This window comes from Siphateles boraxobius, unplaced genomic scaffold, assembly GCF_051911475.1.
Source record: "Siphateles boraxobius isolate OS27281-9 unplaced genomic scaffold, OSU_SipBor_1 68, whole genome shotgun sequence".
Classification (NCBI taxonomy): domain Eukaryota; kingdom Metazoa; phylum Chordata; class Actinopteri; order Cypriniformes; family Leuciscidae; genus Siphateles; species Siphateles boraxobius.
In genome coordinates this window covers 9,862,596-9,883,554 of record NW_027509195.1, presented here as the reverse complement: position 1 = coordinate 9,883,554, position 20,959 = coordinate 9,862,596, and the positions used below count along the sequence as shown (strand labels likewise).

The following is a 20,959-nucleotide window of genomic DNA, read 5'->3' as shown; positions in this document are numbered from 1 at the left end:
CAACGATGAAACTCTCTCCAAGATGATTCAATGTTAATATTATTATACTTGATCTGTAGATAAAGCTCTATGGTTTCGCATAAAATGACTATCTTGCTGGACTTTATTGCTGTATCTTAATCATGTTCCTTTCTACCGTGTGTCTGTTAGATCACAACATTGGAGAGCACTATAATTGTTCTTCACGCGCACAGTAACTGAAATTTAAAACTGTTAAAAGAAAAGGCTCAAAAAACTATTGCATAGATAGATACTGTATAATACACTACGTATCAATATGTCTTTCCTTTGTGCTTTGAACTTTTCAATGCGGACTCGACGCGCTGCGCGCTGTGACTCTGTGTTGTTTCAAGCGGATCATTCTGCACTCGGGATGGGCATACGCGCTTTGTGCCGCACTGTGTTCGATCCTTTCATAATCATATAATACCTTTGTGCAATGAAAGATTATTAATAGTCTTTTTTGTTCTGTCCTATCAATCATATGTTGCTGCCTCATTAAACAGCTGTGATATACATTTAAACAAAATTCTTAATTTTATAGTAGCCTAGACTATATATAAAATAATTGATCTTTCTGATTTTTATCTTGTTTTTCATTAATGTATTTTACAACAATACAAAGAGGAAAGTGTAACGTTTTACCAGATTTAGTGCTACACTTATTGTGTCTTATTTGTTCCACACTTAATAATGTTTTTTTCACTAAATGTTCAGATTTTATAAAATTATTGTACATTTGTGATTTTTCTAGACTAAATTTTACTGCTGAGTTATCCACTAATGTAGTTTATAATAGAATTTTTGTCGTAGGTTATGATCATATTTTTTTTTATTTGTTGTTTTTCTTTATAATGAAGTTGTTTGTATTAAGTAGATTGTGTTTAACACACAAAAGAGTGATTATCAGTTCAACACATAGTTATAGAAATTCTATTAGATTTTTTTTAATTTTTTTTATTGCGCTGGTATAAAAAAAATGCATCTAAAAATGCATCAGATTGATGCTTTAAATAAGGAATATATAAAATTTTCTTACGGGGGAGCATGCCCCCGAACCCGCCTAGATGGGTAATATCCTTCTCACCTTTTTCACCCCAGAACTGTTTTCATGCCTGGTAACATTGTTCTCTAGCTGTTTTATTGAACTCTTTCCGCGGTTGAAAAAAAATAAACACTGATGGATCGATATTATGTTTGAGGCATAAACATTTCGGTAAGTTGTAGCCTACTGCACGTTTCAAAAAACCTGTTGTTCATTCGTGTTTATTTGGTATTAACTAAAGAGGCTGAGATGTTCGGTTCACGACCACGATCTGTCACGTCACATTTACAAGCGCCAAAACAGTCAGAGGATGCTCTCTCTGCTCAGTGTTGGTTATCTTATAGCCAAAATATCGCCATTAAACAGAGGTACAAAAAAAATTCTGGCGACCCGTTCAGTGTCCGTCTGCTCGGCATCCATCTTCACCTGGGGCCTCATTTATGAAACTGTGCAATCCTCACTAAAAGTGTACGTGCGCCCGAAAGCCGAAAATGGCGTACGCAAAAAAAAATTTGAGACTTATAAAATCGTGCGTACGCCAGAATCTGCGATTAATTCACTTTATAAATCCCAGTCATCGTAACATTGTGCGCACATGCGTCTCCACCCCGAAATAACCATATATGGAGCTTACAACGCCTAGTTTTACTATGCATATCCTCATCTGCATATCATTTGCATATGATTATCCATCCACATGATAACATGTTTAACGGTTCCAGACATTACGAAAATATGAAATACATGTCATTAGTAAAAATTATTTAATAGCCTATCCTTGCCTCGTTTTTCAGTAAATCAAATAGTGTAAAATACATTTCAGAGAAAGTTTTTCTCAATCTTTTCCACTGGCCAAATAGTATTTTTAATTGATTTATATTTTTTTGAAGTAAAACATAGTTTAAATCATTATTTTATTTATTTAAACTGTATTGTGAAAAAAATGCACTAGGCCTATTTATGATTAGGACGTAATGATTTAGAAAGGCTGCATCAGTTTCACTAAACGGCCCAATGCGCTCGCTGGCGCGGACATTTAAGAAGGGATGGATGTTTGCTTCATGTGATAGGCTTGGTGAGTGAAATTATGTTTGTATTATCTTTCTGTATATGTATAATTTTCTTTAGATTTTCTGTCTAAATGTGACCAAAAAGACATTTAACTCCAGCTCACCATCGGTGTCGCCAAACTGCTCATCTCCAAAATGTTCGTACGCATGGGTCAGAGTTTGCGTGCAGGTGTGCAAATTTTCCCGTCAAGTTTGTTTTTATAAATCACAACTTATGTGTCGGAAGTAGCGTACGCATCTTTCAGGGCCTGTTTTGTGCATACGCAACGGTTATGAATGTAGCCCCTGTTCTCCACGCTGCACCGGAAAAAGTCACGACGTGACCATACGCGCCACACGTGCCACTGCCTAAACTGAAACTGACTAAACTGAAACTGCCTAAACTGAAACTGGGAATACAGAATCGGTTGTCATGCCCACACATGCATTTATTTATTTAATAAAATCACAGCATTTTGCGTCATATAATCGGATAGGCTTGACATCGCGATTGCGATATGATTAATCGTGCAGCACTAGTTTTAAGATTTTTCCTCTTCATTTATTATGGACTTCTGTATTTTTCATTTGCCAAAGTACTGCTAACACTGATAAATTGAGTCCAGTCATTTCTCTTGTGCTTATTGTAGGTTTATTTGAGGACGTGGCTTCATTTCGCATTCTTCATTTGAGCGTATGGCATTATTGTGGACCATTTTGTTTGTGCTTGTTTTTATGAAGATTTATTGGATCATATGGTGCATTAAGCATTACACACCAGTCTGATCTGTATGCCACCCAAGATGTAAAGTCGTTCATCTTGCTACTACTGAAAAAGTAAATGGTTTTATGCCATTACAGTGCTGTAAGTGCAATATAATTCAGCCCCTGAACTTCATAGGGTTACAACCTGGCTCAGTCACTGCTCACATGCAGGTGTCTAATGGACTGTGCTGCTAAACTGATTGTTTTTTTGTTTTTTCAACAAAACAAAAAAACCCTCGATATAAATTGTATTGACCCAGAAGCTATGCATTCCGAAGTGAACTTAATGAAAAGAGAAGAGAGATCCCGGAGCTAAAGAATCTCTATTCAAAGTGATTAAAAATCAGATGAAAAGTTAATTTGCTCTCATAGCCTGAAGCTGCTAATTTACTTGATATCCACTGAGGATTGGATTTGCAAATGGATTGTTGTTGAGTGATCATCAGTCTTCAGTCAAAACCTTCTCAACTGGAACCGTTTGGAATCATTTACAACTTTGTTCTGTATTTGTTACTTGATTTTGAGATGAATCAATCAAGTAATCTTTCTAAATGGAGAGAATTTGCATCAGGACGTGACCTCTGTGTTCAATGTATAATTTTGAATCTGTGTAAACTTAATTGTTTTCTCCCTTGTTTTCTCTTAATTTCCATGCATTGAATGTCCCAAAGCAAGCAAGAAATGATTATATGGACATCCCAGATAATGAGCTGATGTTGCATAATCTTAATATCCTCAATAGTAACAGAAGTCAGATGCAGTCAATGCGCAGTGGTATTACCGTCAGAGCAGAAGCGCCCTTATTCCACAGAGAGCTGACATAAAATATTGAACTTCAAAAAGCTCATGACCTACTTCTTCACTATCCTCAATTTTGTAACTATGATTATCTGAAAACACAAGGGTACATGTTTGGTTTAATATCATTTGATAACCATTTGTCCTAATTATAATGTATAGTCGTCTTTTATTGTTATTGCTACCTCAATAGAAAACCTGTATGCATAATCAGTCTTCGGTTGCTTGCTGCTTATATCTTCTGCCTCCTCGTACATAACTCATGTAGACTGTATTTTCATTCAGTGTATTTATGGAGTAGATTATTTTTAAGGTAATGTATTTTTCAGTAGTTATTCATTAATGTGTTCTCTATGGCTGAATATACAAAAGTTTGGGTTCAGTAATTTATTTATTTTTTTGGTAAAGAAATTCATACTTTCAATTGATAATGGTGACAAAGACATTTAAAATGTTACATAATATTTATTTTTCAAGTAATTACTGTCCTTTTGAACTTTCGATTCATCAAAGTATCCTGAAAAACGTATCACATTTTCTACAAAAATTTTAAGCAGCATAACTGCTTTTAACTAGTGATCGACCGATATTGATTTTTTATAACCGATACCGATACAGATTATTTGCAGGTGTATGTGCCCGATAACCGATATGCAGAACCGATATTTATTTACTGTTATACTTCTGTTTTTGGCACAATTATTACAACACAAATGAACTGAACAAACCATTTTATTTATAACAATCACTCCCTCCTTGCATACAAAAAAAAAACCTTTATATTTATACACAAATAAATAGAGGGGTCTGAGTCTAAAAAATAAAGTGCACTGTTACTAAGTGTCTTTGTTTAAAAATAAAAGCTTTGATGAGGTAAAAAATAAAGCACAAAAACTATTCTAACATATTTGGATATGTTTATTTGTTTTCATAAATGGTAAACTGATCAAATTACAATAAAAACATTTATATTATTACATTATATAATTTATATCTAAATTATACATATCATTTATAAGCATTAGCAGCAACAATGTTAACAATAGGCAAAATAAATGTTAAAAGTCTAATGTTTTCATATGGAAAAAATAATTGACAGGGGAGTCATATCACCTTTGCAGAAATGTAATTCATTTTAAACAGTTTTAGAAGGTTTATGTGCCGTTTAATAGGTTTAAACTAAGAGTGAGGAATAATTCACTGGGTAATATTAATTCACTGCATAATATTAGCTGGAATAGCCTATAACATCAGGAAAGTAACAAACAAAACAGCATAGCCTATACATCATTGCATTTTCCAACTAGTATGTTATTAATTATTTTTAATATTTTTGTCGGTCTAGATCATGAAATGCTTTATGACAAAGTGCTGTTTATCTATGCATTTACACATAACTATAACATTAGGCTATACGTTACTCAACCGCGATCGCGCGTGCAGATAATACATAATTAATTTCCACAAAGCGGTATATTTGGATGTGTATTAGCGAAATAATTGCTATGTAGTAAATGATAATATAATCTAGGGTGTTTAAACAAGATAATCTTGTCAAAAGTTTCATTCAGTGGCCGTGCTTGAGCATTCCTGATCATCAACCCAGTGAGTGCTCAGCAATATGAACGAACTTTTTTTTCGAGACTAATGGTGAGCAAATACAACAGATAGAGAATTAAATTCAGCGCTTTTATTTTCAACATGCACTCATTCATGTCTGTTTTATTTAATTCATGTAAAGTTACGTCTTTATTGGGGAAGGACATGACGGATTAGGCTACGTGGCTCAATGAGTTCGTCTCAATTTTTTAGAACCAAGCTGCATAAATAAACTAAATCAGGCATTTATGTCTCAAATCTCATTTCTGCATGCATGTCTGTTATGTTAAATAAAGTTGAATAATTAAAGCAAAGCAAGTAGAACATATACTTTACCTGTGCACAGAGTTGTTATTGACTGATCTCCTCAGACGCGGGCTGCAATGGCGGAATTCTCAAAACGGCCACAAGATGGCGCCGTTTATCGGAAAATCCGATATTACAAAACCGATTCCCGATTATGGGAAAATGCTTAAATATCGGGAAAAATATCGGTAAACCGATACATCGGTCGATCACTACTTTTAACATTAATGATAATAATAATAATTAAAGCTGCAAGCAGCATTTAGCGTTGTTCAAGCAGTTAAGGCCTTTAAGGCCGTTAAAGCACAAAAGCATCAAAAGACATTAAGTTTTATTTAGCATTAATTTAACCACTGACATAATAGATGGAAAAGACCATTTACAGCCAATACAGGCAATTTACCATAGGAAATATATGGTTTTAAAGCTTTTTAACAGTTATAGCGCCACCTATTGTCCGATCTCCATAAAATGTTGCATGCTTGTTAATGATGTTATGTCATATAATAATAATAATAATAATAATAATAATAAGAAATGTTTCTTGAGCACCAAATCAGAACATTAGAATGATTTCTGAAGGATTGTGTGACAGGATTGTTAGCTATGCCATCACAGGAATTAGTAACGTTTTAGCAATAATATTTTTTATAGTTTTCACTTTTAATTACATAAATGCAGCCTTGGTGAGCATAAAAGACTTCTTTTTTAAAAACATTAAAAAATGTAACAAAACATTTAATGTTCGGTAGTGTGCAAACAGGGACAAAGTTAACACTTCGAAAGCTCCAAATGTATTTAAAAAAATTGGGTTTGCCCTGTAAATTAAACTGGGCAGTTAGTCTGTAACTTTATTGAACACTGCAAAATTACATGTGCAGGATTGTAAGAATGATAATCTAATCCTCGCAAACCGACCGTCTACTAAAACTAAATCTATCATGATCTCTAATCTCTTTATTCAGTGACAATCATGTTCATCTAGAGAAATGTAGTTCTACAGAAATCTTCTGATCAAATATGTGTAATGTACAACGCATTAATAAGTATCCAAAATTAAATACTTGGATAACACAACAACCTCTGCAAATAATGTCATCATTGTCGGGATAAAAATCTATTTTTCTAAGTAGCAATAGTGCAAAATGTACACCTCCATGGCATTTAAATTTTCTCATCATTGGCATGTGTGGTTAATTTTGGCCTCCAAATGCGAGTGTTCAGACTCAGAGTATGGTCTGCTTCAGGGTGCTTTTCGGCTCTTGGCCCACATCGCCATGGAGATGAGAGTTGTAAATTGGGAAAGCAGGGGATTAGTGTGGGGTCTGTAAACTGTGAGCAGGCTGCTCCACTGACCCACTGCTCATTCAGCGCCATCACATTTGGCTCCTGTCTGCAAATGTTAGACAGTCACACAGCTGAGATATGAGGAGGGGTTTATGGGCAAAATGTTCCCCTGATGTCTGCTCGAAATCCTGACATAACAGAGTGAGACAAATCTCTTGTTGGATCACAGCGCATGCTTTACTGCCGCTGCCACAGACATCTTTCATCAATAGCTTTTGTAGGTCAGCAAATCCCAATTGTGTATCCAACAATGGATTTAGGAGTAAAATGCTTGCTTGATTTCTTCAGTCACCATGATATAAAAATGGACTATTCTATTTTTATATGGAATATTGCAGTATTATAAACGATTTATCTGTGCATGTCATTATACAGTGGATAGTATAAGTGAACACACCCATGCTAAAGTTGACTAAAAAGAGGAATAAAAAATCATCTTGAAATTGAAAATTGATCTTAATGCATTAATTAAAAAAAAATAAGGAAAAATCCAACCTTTAAGGACACCAATTTCCTTCGTAGATGAATAATGTATCGTAAATAAATGTTCTTCCTTAAAATACAGGGTGCATAAGTCAGGACACCCCTATGATATCATAGAGGCAGGTAGATTTTTATTTTTAAAGGCCAGTTATTTCATGGATCCAGGATAATATGCATCCTGATAAAGTTCCCTTGGCCTTTGGAATTAAAATAGACCCACATCATCACATTCCCTTCACCATACCTAGAGATTGGCTTGGTGTTATTTCAGTTAGGCTAATAGCTGGTATGATTTGCATTGAGAGATGATCTTATGGAAAGTGCCCCATGCCAATTCCTAGGTATGGTGAAGGGTGTGTGATGATTAGGGGCTTTTTTAATTCCAAAGGCCAAGGGATATGGAAGAAAAATAATGTCAAATGTTTTTGAAATAAAAAGCCTGTTGAATTGCACTACTTGAAAAAAAATAGGCATTGCATTAACCATGCTTGCATTTTAATGCATTGCATTTTTAGGGCTTGCATTTTTAATGGGCTGAAATTCAACATGGTTGAATATTTAAGCTGTGAATATTTCAATTAAAAACATTTCAAACACATTTTCATTATTAAAAATTCAAAAATCCATATTCACCCTTCATATTTCATTTCCAAAATATTCAAACTGTTTAAAAATACAACCCATAATATTCAACAGACAATTTTCAGTCCATTTTATTTCGCTTTGCAAATTCGCTTCCACAAATTCAGTGGTTCAAATTCGACAATAAATTCAACATTTACGTCCAGGAACTGCAGGAAAAGCATTAGATTGCCGAGCATACTCTCCATCTGCTGTTAGTCGACCTCACCATCAGATGGTGCAAAAGCGCTTGTTGTTGACGAAGACATTCATTCATAAAATGGAAATGATTATCTCTGACAGTATACGCGGAAAAGATGATAAACGCACAAAAGCTGTGTTTATGTTTCATTCAATAACTTCATTGTTACTTTCCCTGTGTATTCTACATGTCATCAGCTTTCTCTACCATGAACAGGATTATAATCGGTTTCCCTCAATACCTTATACTCAAGGATTCCCTTTCCATTGGGACAAAACGCTTAACACATACAGTGATATGAAAGACCAATCTTGCACCTTATTGGGGATGTAGGCTGTAGGCTACTATATAGGCTACAGGCAAGAAGATGGACTCAGATTGTAAACTTTACGCGCAAAGTCCTAAAATGCCTACGTGTATTGCATAAGCTTGAACTGGGATCATAGCACTAGCATATTGTTGTCCTCCTATTGTTAGTTTAACTGTAAATCGCTTTGGATAAAACCGTCTGCTAAATGACTAAATGTAAAATTTGCTTGACATTGGACATTCGCACATTTAGGGACCGTCTCTAAAAGTTGCATACAACATTGGCATGTACGTTTCTAACTTCAATAGCAAACTTACATTTATTTGAATAAATATCAAAAATCCAAAGGGTGCACATTATGCCTGACACTACATGAACACTTTACAGTTGGTTTTCTGACTGTAAGTCGTTCTATTCAAATGCTATTGAAGTTAGAAACGTGTATACCAAAGTCGTATGTAACTTTAGAGACGGTCCCTAAATGTGCGAATGTCCAACATCAAGCCATCTTTATGCCAGTCTATCACTGGGAAACGCTCAGCTGTGCGCTTTATTCTGAGTCCATCTGCTTGCCTGTGAGTTTGGACTTTTACATCACTAGTCCATTAAGCTACGTTAAGCGTTGTACAGGTCCAGCAGGGGAATCCTGAAGTATTGAGGGAAACCCTAATAGCCTGCATGCAGCACATCGCCACAATATAAAGTTAAGGCAACTAAACAACTAAGAGAAATATATGTCAACCTCAAAAATGTAACATTGGATCTGTATATCCGCAACAGGGAATAACATTATCATCTCGTTCACGGTAGAGAAATATGCATGTAGGCTGCACAGGAAAAGTAACCGTGAAGGCACCGAATTTAACAAAAACAGCCGTCATAATAATCACAAATAAACTTACATTGCTGTAAATGAGTTTTATGAATGAATGACTTGCTCTAATTTTGCTGGTCTTCGTCAACAACAAGTGCTTGTACCCCCTGCTGGTGAGGTCGACTGACATCAGATGGAGAGTATGCTCGGCAATCTACTGCTTTTCCTGCAGTTCCTGGACGTCAATGTTGAATTTACTGTCGAATTTGAAAAACTGAATTTGTAGAAGCGAATTTGCAAAGCGAAATAAAATGGACTGAAAATTGCCTGTTGAATATTATAGGTTGTATTTTTAAACAGTTAGAATATTTTGGAAGTATGAAGGGTGAATATGGATTATTGAATTTTTAATAATGAAAATGTGTTTGAAATGTTTTTAATTGAAATATTCACAGCTTAAATATTCAACCATGTTGAATTTCAGCCCATAAAAATGCAAACCCTAAAAATACAATGCATTAAAATGCAGGCATGGTTAATGCAATGCCTATTTTTTTCCAAGTAGTGCAATTCAACAGGCTTTTTATTTCAAAAACATTTGACATTATTTTACTTCCATAAAGGGAACTTTATCAGGATACATATTATCCTGGATCCATGAAATAACTGGCCTTTCAAAATTAAAATCTACCTGACTCTAAGGGAATTAAACATAGGGGTGTCCTGACTTACGCAACCTGTATTTTAAGGAAGAACATTTATTTACAATACATTATTCATTTACAAAGAAAATTGTCCTTAAAGGTTGGATTTTTCCTCATTTTTTAAATTAAGGCATTGAGATCAATTTCCAAAAGATGATTTTTTTTATTCCTCTTTTTAGTCAACTTTAGCATGGGTGTGTTCACTTATGCTATAGGCACTGTATATTTATTTAATGTGCCCTCATAGTCATATATATATATATATATATATATATATATAAAGAATAAGAACATTTTAACACAAATTTTTTTTGGGTGATCTATCCCTTTAAGTATACTGTGAAATTACAAAACCATTTCCTTCCTTCTATATGTCAGACTTGTCATTGGGTGCAGACTGGTGCTATTGTTCTTTTGAAGATGAATTGTGAATTTACACAGTCAGACACACTGCGGCAGTCCCCGTGGTCTAGTGAATGTTTTAGCATCCCACCCACAGGTTGACTGACAGATCTGGAGTACAGAGGATCAATGCACTTCGTCCTCTTTCTGGATGCAGATTTCTGAGCGTATCCTCACACTAGTTCACACATTCACATTGTGTCATAGCAGCTCATTGTCGGACATGGAAGCTCAAGCTCCCCCCGATATTTCGGATTTTGAGACTCAGACTTATGGATCTTAAAGTGATCTCAGACTTATGGATCCCATTGTCAGTAACATAACAAGCAGTAATGTCAGTATTGCAAGGGCTCATGTGTGCGTGTGTTGGCGATATTTGATATAATGGAATGTAATACTTTAGGGATCTGTATAGTTTTTGAGGGGTTGTTTTTGCATATCGTGCATGATCAAAGCTTGATTTAATTAACTCTACATTAATTTTTCAGTACGCTTCAAGGGCAATATTTGTGCTTCCATCTGGATAAAACAGACAAAACTAACGTTGGAGATCAGGACAATAAAATCATCATGATATGAGAATGTATATCTATCATGATTCTGGACAAAAAAAAAGACAGAAAAAAAATAAGTTTGGCAGAATATTTCAGCCATATTCGGGGAAAAAGAAATGAAATAAATTGTGTGTGTTGATTTATGTTTGTCTTTAAAATAAGTAAATTATTGTTGGTCCATCCTTACAATTGGACCTCATATTGCAAACAATAGCCAATAATATTTTTGTAAATATATGGTTCTTGATTCAGTAAGAGAACAGTTCGATTCACTGCCTTTGTGAGTCTGATTTAAACTGTTAAATGTGCTGTCTCATTTACCATTGTTCTGCGTATTTTCACAGGCAAAAATACAGTAACTTTAACCCTCAGGGGTCTGAGGAGTTTTCTGGGTCCTGGAGGTGTTCTGACATGCTCTGACATTTTGTGCTTTTTTCAGTTATTTATAAACATGTTAATGGCAAAGGTGTAAATTCACTCTATATAGCACAAACGGGCCTACCGTAATATGTGAGCAACATGTATGTACATGTTTGTATTTTTGAGATAATATTGTTTAAGCATGGTTATTGAAAAAACTAAAACTTAAAGTGTCTGAAATAAGGCCACAAAACACATACTAAATATGTGTCTACAAGACTTTATAGGCATTGTTGCCTAGAGTTTTTGCTTCAAAATGATCTGAAAATCATCCTGCCTAATCATTTGCACAAAACAATACATTGATTTAAATTTTATAAGACACCTTTTGTTTGCAAAGGCAATATGCGTGGAGGCGTGTTCACATCTGAGAAGACAAAGGCCGGATAATGTGCCACATACATAATGAGCTGCATATTAATTAGCCCTTTCACACAGGAGTGTCACAGGGTCCCAAAGGACAAAATAAATTATCTATATATACATATTTTACAATTAGAAATTGTAACCAATTACAAATAGGTTACAATTACAACAACAATTACAATTTTAACAATATTTCAAGTGTATTCTTTCTTTGTAAAAAGTATACATTTTATCATACGTATTAAAAAAGGTAAGGATTCATTATTTTGAATATTGGAACAAACACTATAATAACATCTTAGTTGATAATTCAATATACCTACTTTATTTTTGACAAAACATCATATAGTATATTTGACATGAGCAGAAATTGGTGAACAAAAGCTTACCTATTTATAATGTGACGGTAGTCTTTTTTTACAGTCAAAACTTTATAATCTATCCAAAACTAATCACAAAATCTTGTCTAAACATTCATATTTAGTCTGTAACATATTGTGTATGATATATTAGCATATACATGTTAATTTGCTCTTTGTTGCTTATACAGACATTTTATTTCAACATATTTCAGTCTATTTTTACTCATCTTAGTAGGCTATAGCAATATAGTTTGGATGTGTTCATATTTTAATTTTAATTACATGTTTACTAATGTAGATGCGAGAGTGAATGAACGGCACAGACACGCGCTGTATAACTGTAGTAAACAAAGCGCGCAGGCCTGTGCCGTTCATTCATCATTTAGCCTACACACAGACACGCAATTCATATTTAGACAGTCTTTTTGCGGTTTATAGACACTATTCAATATCGTGATTAGAACAAAGCACTTAAGAATAAATGACTTACTACATTAGCTGGATCCGTTGCTTCTCGAAATTAAAACTACCAGCACTTCTGGTACATTTTCCAGGGTTATTAGATAGTATTATTCCTCACAGGTTAGTGATACGCTGTGTTCACATTTGCGTTTGAATACCGCGCGCTCTCCGTGGGCGTGGCACATTAACGCGTAATGAGGTATAATGAGCTGGAAAGAAAAATACTGACATCTCTCTCTTTTCATACAGATTACATAAACTGAGAATATTTGTTTTTTTTAATATTTTTTTTATATTTTATTTTTATTACTTAATTTAAAAGAAGAGAATTTCAGCTACATAAAGAGAAATCTCTCGTATCTCTGTGACAAGTATTGACAGAGTTACAGTTCATTTTTCAGATGCGTTTCAGAATGGACCTCACTGACGAGAGAAGGTAAAACGCCCATCATGTTTATTTTTCTTTATTTGACGAAAAGCACAACACTTTGTTTTTATTGTGAGTACCCACAAAAAAAATAGACACTTAACAGGATGTAATGATGTACAGCACTTATATGTAAGATCAAAATCAACAGAGTAATTTGAGTCTCTTTTGCATTGATAAGGAAAAAAGTGAGCTGGTATCGCCGGCAATACCGCCGACCCCAGAGGGTTAATAGGAATCTGTGGAATTTGGAATTTCCTAAGAGGGGGAAAGATATACCCATGCAGACTCTGCATCACTTTTGTCATGCGAATTTACCACACTGACCAACAGAAAGTTGCTTGGAATTGTGACTTTATGACTGGTGCTTCATGCATCCCGCATATAGACACAAACAAAGCCTTCTTATAGTTTTTAAATTATTGTCACAATTATTGTCTGCTTTAGTCGCAATCTGGAGTCCTATATTTCAATGAGTTCCAGAAGTGGGTCTTTTATGCAGTCTCATACATCCCATAGTGTGGAAATGCAAAAGAACATTGCAGCCATAAAAAACATTAAGTCTAGCTCATAGATTCTCAAGAGCACCATCACAAGAGCAAAATGATATTTCAAGTATACATCTTCTCAGCCTCTGAGCAGGCTCAGTAAACATCACTTCATCTAACAGTGTTACCGTACCAGTTTCTCCACTTAAAATTTCACTGTTGATATTGTGGCTCGCTCGTAACGTCAAGAGGGAGGATACTATGTTAATCATGTTGTTGCGTTTAATCCACATTACTTAATCCTCTCTGCTTGCTATGATGTTGTGCCATTTATTTATGGGTATTTTGAGGTGTATTCAACTCCATTTGAAGATTTTTTTTATCTTTAGTATGAATAGCATAAGGTCACGAAGAGAGTGATTTTGTGTGAGATTGAGCTTTTGTGGATGTGGGGTGCGTGCTTCTGTTCGACGCATTGGCATGGCTCAGCATGTGCAAACTGGGTGATATAATGAATAAATAAAAAATGTGGGACTGAAAGTTGTGCCTTGGCACGCTGACCTAAAATCCAGTGAAGACTCGCCATGTTTCCCGTGGGATTAATCCAGTGTGGCAAACAGAATGTAGCGCAGCCTGTAAGGATTATATGTACTGGACTTGGGCTCCCGCTGCCCTACTTTTCATTAAAATATATAGAGAGAGATTGCATGAATGCCTGGACAGATGGAGTGGGGGTTTGATTAAACAGTGCACCAAGTTCTGGGAAATGCTTCAACTTTTTCTTTCAGTGCACAGACAGTTGTAATTTACTGGTTCTCATGATTTTCTTGCAGGAATATCTTATTGAATGGATAACACTGTATCAATAATCATGTTTTGTGCTTTTTTTTTTTTGACCCATGAGCTTATGAAGTCTAAGAGGATTGTTTGTTTCCTTTTGCATTTTCCTCCCAACCTCATCATATTCTCACATTCACAGACCTAAACACACATCGATGGTGCTGTTCCTGGGAGAAATATCCTTGGTTGCCCCTGAGCTGCAGAAGCTGCTGAAATATAAATGAGACACTTAATGGCTGAGGCTGTATCGAGCTAGTGTTCAACAGGGATCCCAGGATTGTGTGTCACGGGGCTCCTGGCTTCGATCTCAGGAAGTCCTCTTGCCACTTGCCAAATCCTGATTCAAAAATGCCACTGGGAGTCTGTGTGTCACACTGGATGTGTTAATGTTGCCCTGACTGGGGCCCATATTACCTGGTGGGACCCCATATGTGATCCTCCCTCAAGACATGAAAAATGCTCAATCACATTTCTTTTATAAAAAAAAAAATGAACAGCTATACATACTACAGCCTTGGACAGATGGTTGTACTCCTAATTTCTCTAAATATTTTTTTGGGAAAAAACGTTCCTGTCTCCATTCTGATTATTTCACACAATTGGCTTCACATGAAGTCCCTATGAAATCAAAATTCGGTGGTGGTTTTTCGACTTAGTTCTTAGCTTTGAAGTTGTCTGTATGCAAGTGTGCTCCTTAATGCTGAAAAAAATTTTTTTTGGCAGATATACAGACTTATCGATGACTCATCTTGCATAGATTTTTGTCTAATAAAAAGCCCTCAGAAATGAGTGTCCAGCCCCCCCAATACCACCTACCTCCAGCTCCAACAAGAAGCAAATCATGACTCTAACTTTAACTAAAGCCTCCATTTCGCCACATAAAAGAAAAGGTAAAACACTAGTGATGTCCAGCCCCAAATTCCTGTTTCAATTGTAAATCAGAGTGTTTCCTCCCCATACTTGGATTTATCCCTTATATATGCAGGGAGGGGTGGTTTACTACTTGTCAAGAAGTGGCGGTTTTTTAATATTATTTTTCAGTTGATATAAGAAATATGTTTGCTTTAAATTTTTACATTTAGATGAAGTCATTGTTTGGCAAAATGTACATTTAAATTTCAAAATGAATATCAATTTTTCAAACTGTACATAATAATGTTGAGATACCGGTTCCTTAAATTCACTTTTAGTTTTTAGTTTAAATTTTTAAATTTATTTTGATAAGCTATTTTAGTATTGACTCATCTTTTTTGTCTGCTTAGTGGTTTCTAGACTTTTAATATCAGTGCATTTGTTAATTTGTACATTTGCATTTTACCTTTTTTGGTCAACTCCAAAGCAGTACAACAAATCTTTTGCACAAAAAAACCCTAGGGTTTTATTTGACCAATACTGGCAGCATGCAGAAACCACTTGTTCCCAGCTACATAATTGAAAATGTCAGATCAGAGTCATATTTCTAAACTATTTTGTCCTACTTGCCATATTGAATAGAAAGGCACTCTCTGTCATCTGGGGCAATTACGAACTAGATGTGAAGGGAAGCAGATGTTAGAACATGATGTGATCTATCATCTGTGATGGATGACACCTTCCAATCTAGTAATAGCCATTTGTAACATTTGATTAACAATAAGAGTCAAAAATAGCGAGCTATTACTGCTGTGAAATGGGCAACTGTTATTCTGCATCTCACAGTGTGAGTCATCCTTCATTTAACATTCAGAAAAGCTATCCATTATGCATCATAATTACTGTTAAGAGACTTGAAGAACAATGACCTTACAAATGCTCAAACTACGGTAATGGGCTCTTAGTGGCAGAATTTAAAACTTACAGGTTTTTGGTATGCATTTATTTTCAGATGTGTTGATGGACTCCACGACGGCAACGGCAGAGCTGGGCTGGACGATATATCCATCATTGGGGGTGAGTCTCATTGAAATAATTTAGATGATCAGACCTAGCATAAATGAATAATTCAGTGCACAAATTCAGCATGTTTCATGTGGTACTGAAATAGAAGTTGAAAGAATTCCAAATTAGATTATTTTTAATGCAATCCATGCAGTTTGTCTCACGTTTGCACATTTTTACCTTAGATGTTATAATGTGTAAAGGTGTGAAACCAGAATCAAATGTTTCATAAATATGCAAATAGCTCGAAAAACATGCTTTTACTATTAGCTGCACACATTGCTTACAAACATTATTATCTGTTCTTTGGTTCCAGTGGGAAGAGGTGAGTGGCTATGACGAGAACATGAACACCATCCGCACCTACCAAGTGTGCAATGTCTTCGACGCCAGCCAGAACAACTGGGTGCGCACCAAATACATCCGGCGGCAGGGTGCCCAGCGGATCCACGTTGAGATGAAGTTCTCCGTGCGAGACTGCAGCAGCATCCCGAAAGTCCCTGGCTCTTGCAAGGAGACTTTTAATCTGTATTACTTCGAATCTGACTCTGATGTAGCCACCAAGGTGTATCCCGCCTGGATGGAGAACCCTTGGGTCAAGGTGGACACTATTGCGGCCGATGAGAGTTTCTCCCAGGTGGACCTGGGCGTTGGTATGATGAAGATCAACACGGAAGTACGCAGCTTTGGGCCGGTGTCCCGTAATGGCTTCTACTTGGCCTTTCAGGATTACGGAGCCTGCATGTCACTCATCGCTGTAAAGGTTTTCTATCGCAAATGCCCCCGAATTATTCGGAATGGGGCCATTTTTCAGGAGACCTTGTCAGGGGCGGAGAGCACCTCTCTAGTGTCCGCCCGAGGCACTTGTGTACCTAATGGAGAGGAAGTGGATGTACCCATTAAACTGTACTGCAATGGGGATGGGGAGTGGCTGGTACCTATCGGGCGTTGCGTGTGCAAGGCTGGGTATGAGTCTGTGGACAACGAGACTGTGTGTAAAGGTGAGTTTTGCTGCTTATTCAGTATTTCTTGTTAGGTATTTTACAGAATTAGAAAATTACAGGAAAAGTATTGTTTGGTGGTTCTTGCTGAAGATTCGCAGGTGAAAAACACATCAAAGGCCACATATTTTTTGCTGCCGGCAGACTAAATTAAAAATCATACATGCACTATTGCATACACTATTGGCTTATAGTGTATGCAATAGTGTACACTATTGCATACACTATTGGCTACCCAAAACCACGGTGACTTTGATATTTATCAATATGGACGTTGGCGTACGGCACGCTCAAATCCTACGCCAGGTCAGGAGGTGGTGTACATGTACGCACGTTTTGAGTTAGTGCGGAAATGCGCAGAAAAACAATTCCTAAAACCACAAAACGCACTGACAAACTAAAAGATATGAGGAGCTCTTTACCAAAACGCGATAAAAGCCATTTTTAAAAATAAATTTGTATTTTATTTCTATTAATAAACTAGTGTTGTGTCTGCAAAGATGAAATTGATGATCACCATCTCCATAGTGAACGCGCCTATAGAGAGAGTAGCCTATTTCTTGTCGTTTATAATTGTTTCGTTTAAAGACATTTCAAGCTTTCTTTATAGATATATTTCTCATGTCTGTGAGCCATAGGCCTATACTGAGTTTCGGTTAATTTGTAAAGAGATGCGCTCCAGTTCACGTGCAATGCAAGGGACCGCGCCCGCGCCTCCATGTCATGACTCATGATTATATTGTCTGCTATTTGCTTATTATTTATTATTTTATTGGTTGATGAAAAAAATATTAAAATTAAGATACAATTTAAACAAAACGAAATTCACTTTAAAGAAAGCCTTTCTACAAAACAAAACTTGATTAAGTGGCCAAAATCATGTCTGAGCATGTCTCCCCATATATTGCGCATCCTATCTTAGCCTATGTTCACTTTTCATAATAAACATAGATGGGTAAAAAATAACGTTATTATTTTTTTAACAAATATGAAACTAAATGCACTTAGTTAATGGCTACAACACGTAGCCTAATAGTAGGCCTGAATATTGTTATTACTTTACTATTAGCCTAAATGTGTTACTAAATGATGTGAATGTATTTTTAACATTGTTGTATTTAAGGACTGTATTTGTGTGTTATTTTTAAATTATTTGTTTTATGTGGTGGACAATATTGGAACGTGACATTGGAAATATTTATTTTATTTTTACTATTTAATTTATTTTACTATTTATTTTGTTTGGCTTTTATTTATTTCATGCAGTTGCACTTATTTAATTTATATTAATTTATAGTATGAGTCCCTGATTATATGTTGCATGTTCTCTTGTTGTTTTTGTTGTTGGTTTTTTAGACAAAAAATGGATGGATTTATAGCGTTTTGAAAAAAAAATACAATTAACTTTGAATTTATCATCAACAATATTGTTGTTTCATTTAATAATAATTTTTCATGATGGTGATGGTCTCGATCTCCAGAGAAGTGTCTCCTCTTTGCCGTCTTCCGTGTGTCCATGGCGTAAAATGAGGGTGTGGGGGAAGCGGATACTTGAATATATAGGGGCGTGTTATTCTAATGACGATCGTTTTCAGACACGGCATTTATCAAGGGCAGGTATTGCGTACACCTGGATTTCAAAGGTACGCACAGCTTCATAAATCAGGCGGTGAGAGGAGTGTAAGCATAATCTTACACCAACATATACGCCCGTTTCTACGCAAGAATGATAAATGAGGGCCATTGCACCTTGTTCTCTTCCTTTCTTCCTTTTTAAGTATGTAATGATCCAAACTTTAGACATTCTCTGCCGTTTATGGACATCTTTACTCTCCGCCATCGCGCAAAATAAATTCAAAATGTATCACGCGCTATAGTATAGATCCGTGTATAGTGAATTAAATTTTACATAGGAATTTAATGAGGCTTCGAGGCAGAGTTTTTGCCTCGAGGGATTTTTGTAATCGAGTAACTCGAGGAATCGTTTCAGCCCTATTGTCCGCCTAAATGAATTATAATTAAACATATATTTATTATAATAAACGTGTAGGCTATTTGCAATATATTAAATATTTAATATATAACCTAATTATTTTGCACTGAAATGACACTCGAGTCTGTTGGCTCGGACAGCGTTGCATCACGTGCACCTGCGCAATATAGCCCATGATTTCCGAAAATAGTACTATGTCAACTAGTGATATCAGCACAACAACTGTTGAGGAATATGCAACATAATTTAGAAAATTGTTTTTGTCATAATGTTATGATAACTGACAGACACTATCATTTCGGCCGCTCTGTGCATGTCCTCTATGCCAATTCTGATATGCTCATTCATATAGCTACTCAAAACAGACAGGGCAACTAAACGCAGACAAGTTAGCTTACCGTTTTTAGTAGGGCTGTGTATCACCAACAATGTCACGATACGATACGCATCACGATACTAAAGCCACGATACGATACGTATCACGATATGGATCAATTTGGAATTTAAATTTCTTTTGAGCAGAGTTTAGTAACAGTAATATCTTTATTGAATAAACAGTGTTATAACAGTTGTGATAACTGAAAAACTATTTAGTTTTTGTCATTAAAAAACAATGAGAGTTAAATTAAATAAGTGTTGGAATGTGCACCAAACACAGTAATTACATTGTTGAAATCATTTTAAACAAATAAATACAATAGAATAAAGATAGCCTAAGGCCCTAAGCCTACCAATAAAGAGAAAAGTTTTTGAATAGGTCTAGCACTAGTATTCAGAAATACTACAGAAACGTAAAGTAATTAAATGTAAAATAACATAGGGTAGTATTTTAGTCCTGACTAAATTAAATACATCGACTATAAATCCAGATTCCTTATAATTAAAGCTATCTTTTGTTGTTTTGACAACAATATTAATGACAGACACATATGGCTGCTGTCACTTTAAGAGCTAGTGCACGGATCCTGTTTTCATTATACTGTCACATGCATTTTATGCTTATTCAAGACATAACCGACTGTGTTGGATACTCAGCAAGACCGAAATATTTTACATCAATTTGCTTGTTTTTGTCTGTAAACGCGATATAGGCTAATCCGTGAAAAAGAACTTTTGTTACTCACAGGCTGTTGTGAGGCGGCTTTAGCATACTCTATGTAAGTATGCAGAGAAAACCATCTCTCAGAGAGCGTGCGAGTACTGAATAGTTTAAAATTGCTTGAATGTTTAGCGTGGTAAGACTTAAAAAGACGAGCAAATGGTAAACTTAAGTGACAATGTAATGCTCGCCCGAATATGCAAGTGAATATTCCGTCATGTCCTAACTCCTAAAAGCGAGAGTGTAGTATCGCCGCCTTCAGCGCGTTTGACACTTGCCTTGAGCAACCCATTTTGATAGACAGAGTGACAGAATACGCGGCACAGCTGAACACTCAATCAATGTTTGCGGGATATTCCTGCATTATAAGTGGGAGACCTGCGGGAATGATTAGAATAATGCGTAATACTCGCAATCCCATGCTGAAATTCGAGCCCTGAATGGCTACATTCAAAAGCACGACAGTATCGATACAGCAGTTGCTGTATCGATACGTGCATCGTCAGGAGTTCATGACGATGTATCGTCGTATCGATATTCTGAGCACAGCCCTAGTTTTTAGGTGATATGCCATGTTTGATGTCG

The 20,959-nt window shown here is 35.7% G+C and overlaps 1 protein-coding gene across 2 annotated transcripts in view; it reads left to right on the top strand.

Annotated features, from left to right (window-relative positions):
* Positions 1-20,959, top strand: part of ephb2a (eph receptor B2a) — an 88,889-nt gene that overhangs the window by 9,431 nt on the left and 58,499 nt on the right. For both annotated transcript variants that reach the window (XR_013197005.1, XM_077214627.1), the window contains exons 2-3: positions 16,229-16,293; positions 16,598-17,282. Coding sequence is in view for 1 of the 2 variants with exons in the window: in XM_077214627.1 (XP_077070742.1) it covers positions 16,229-16,293; positions 16,598-17,282 (750 nt within the window). In the remaining variant the exon portion in view is untranslated. The remainder of the gene's footprint in view (positions 1-16,228; positions 16,294-16,597; positions 17,283-20,959) is intronic.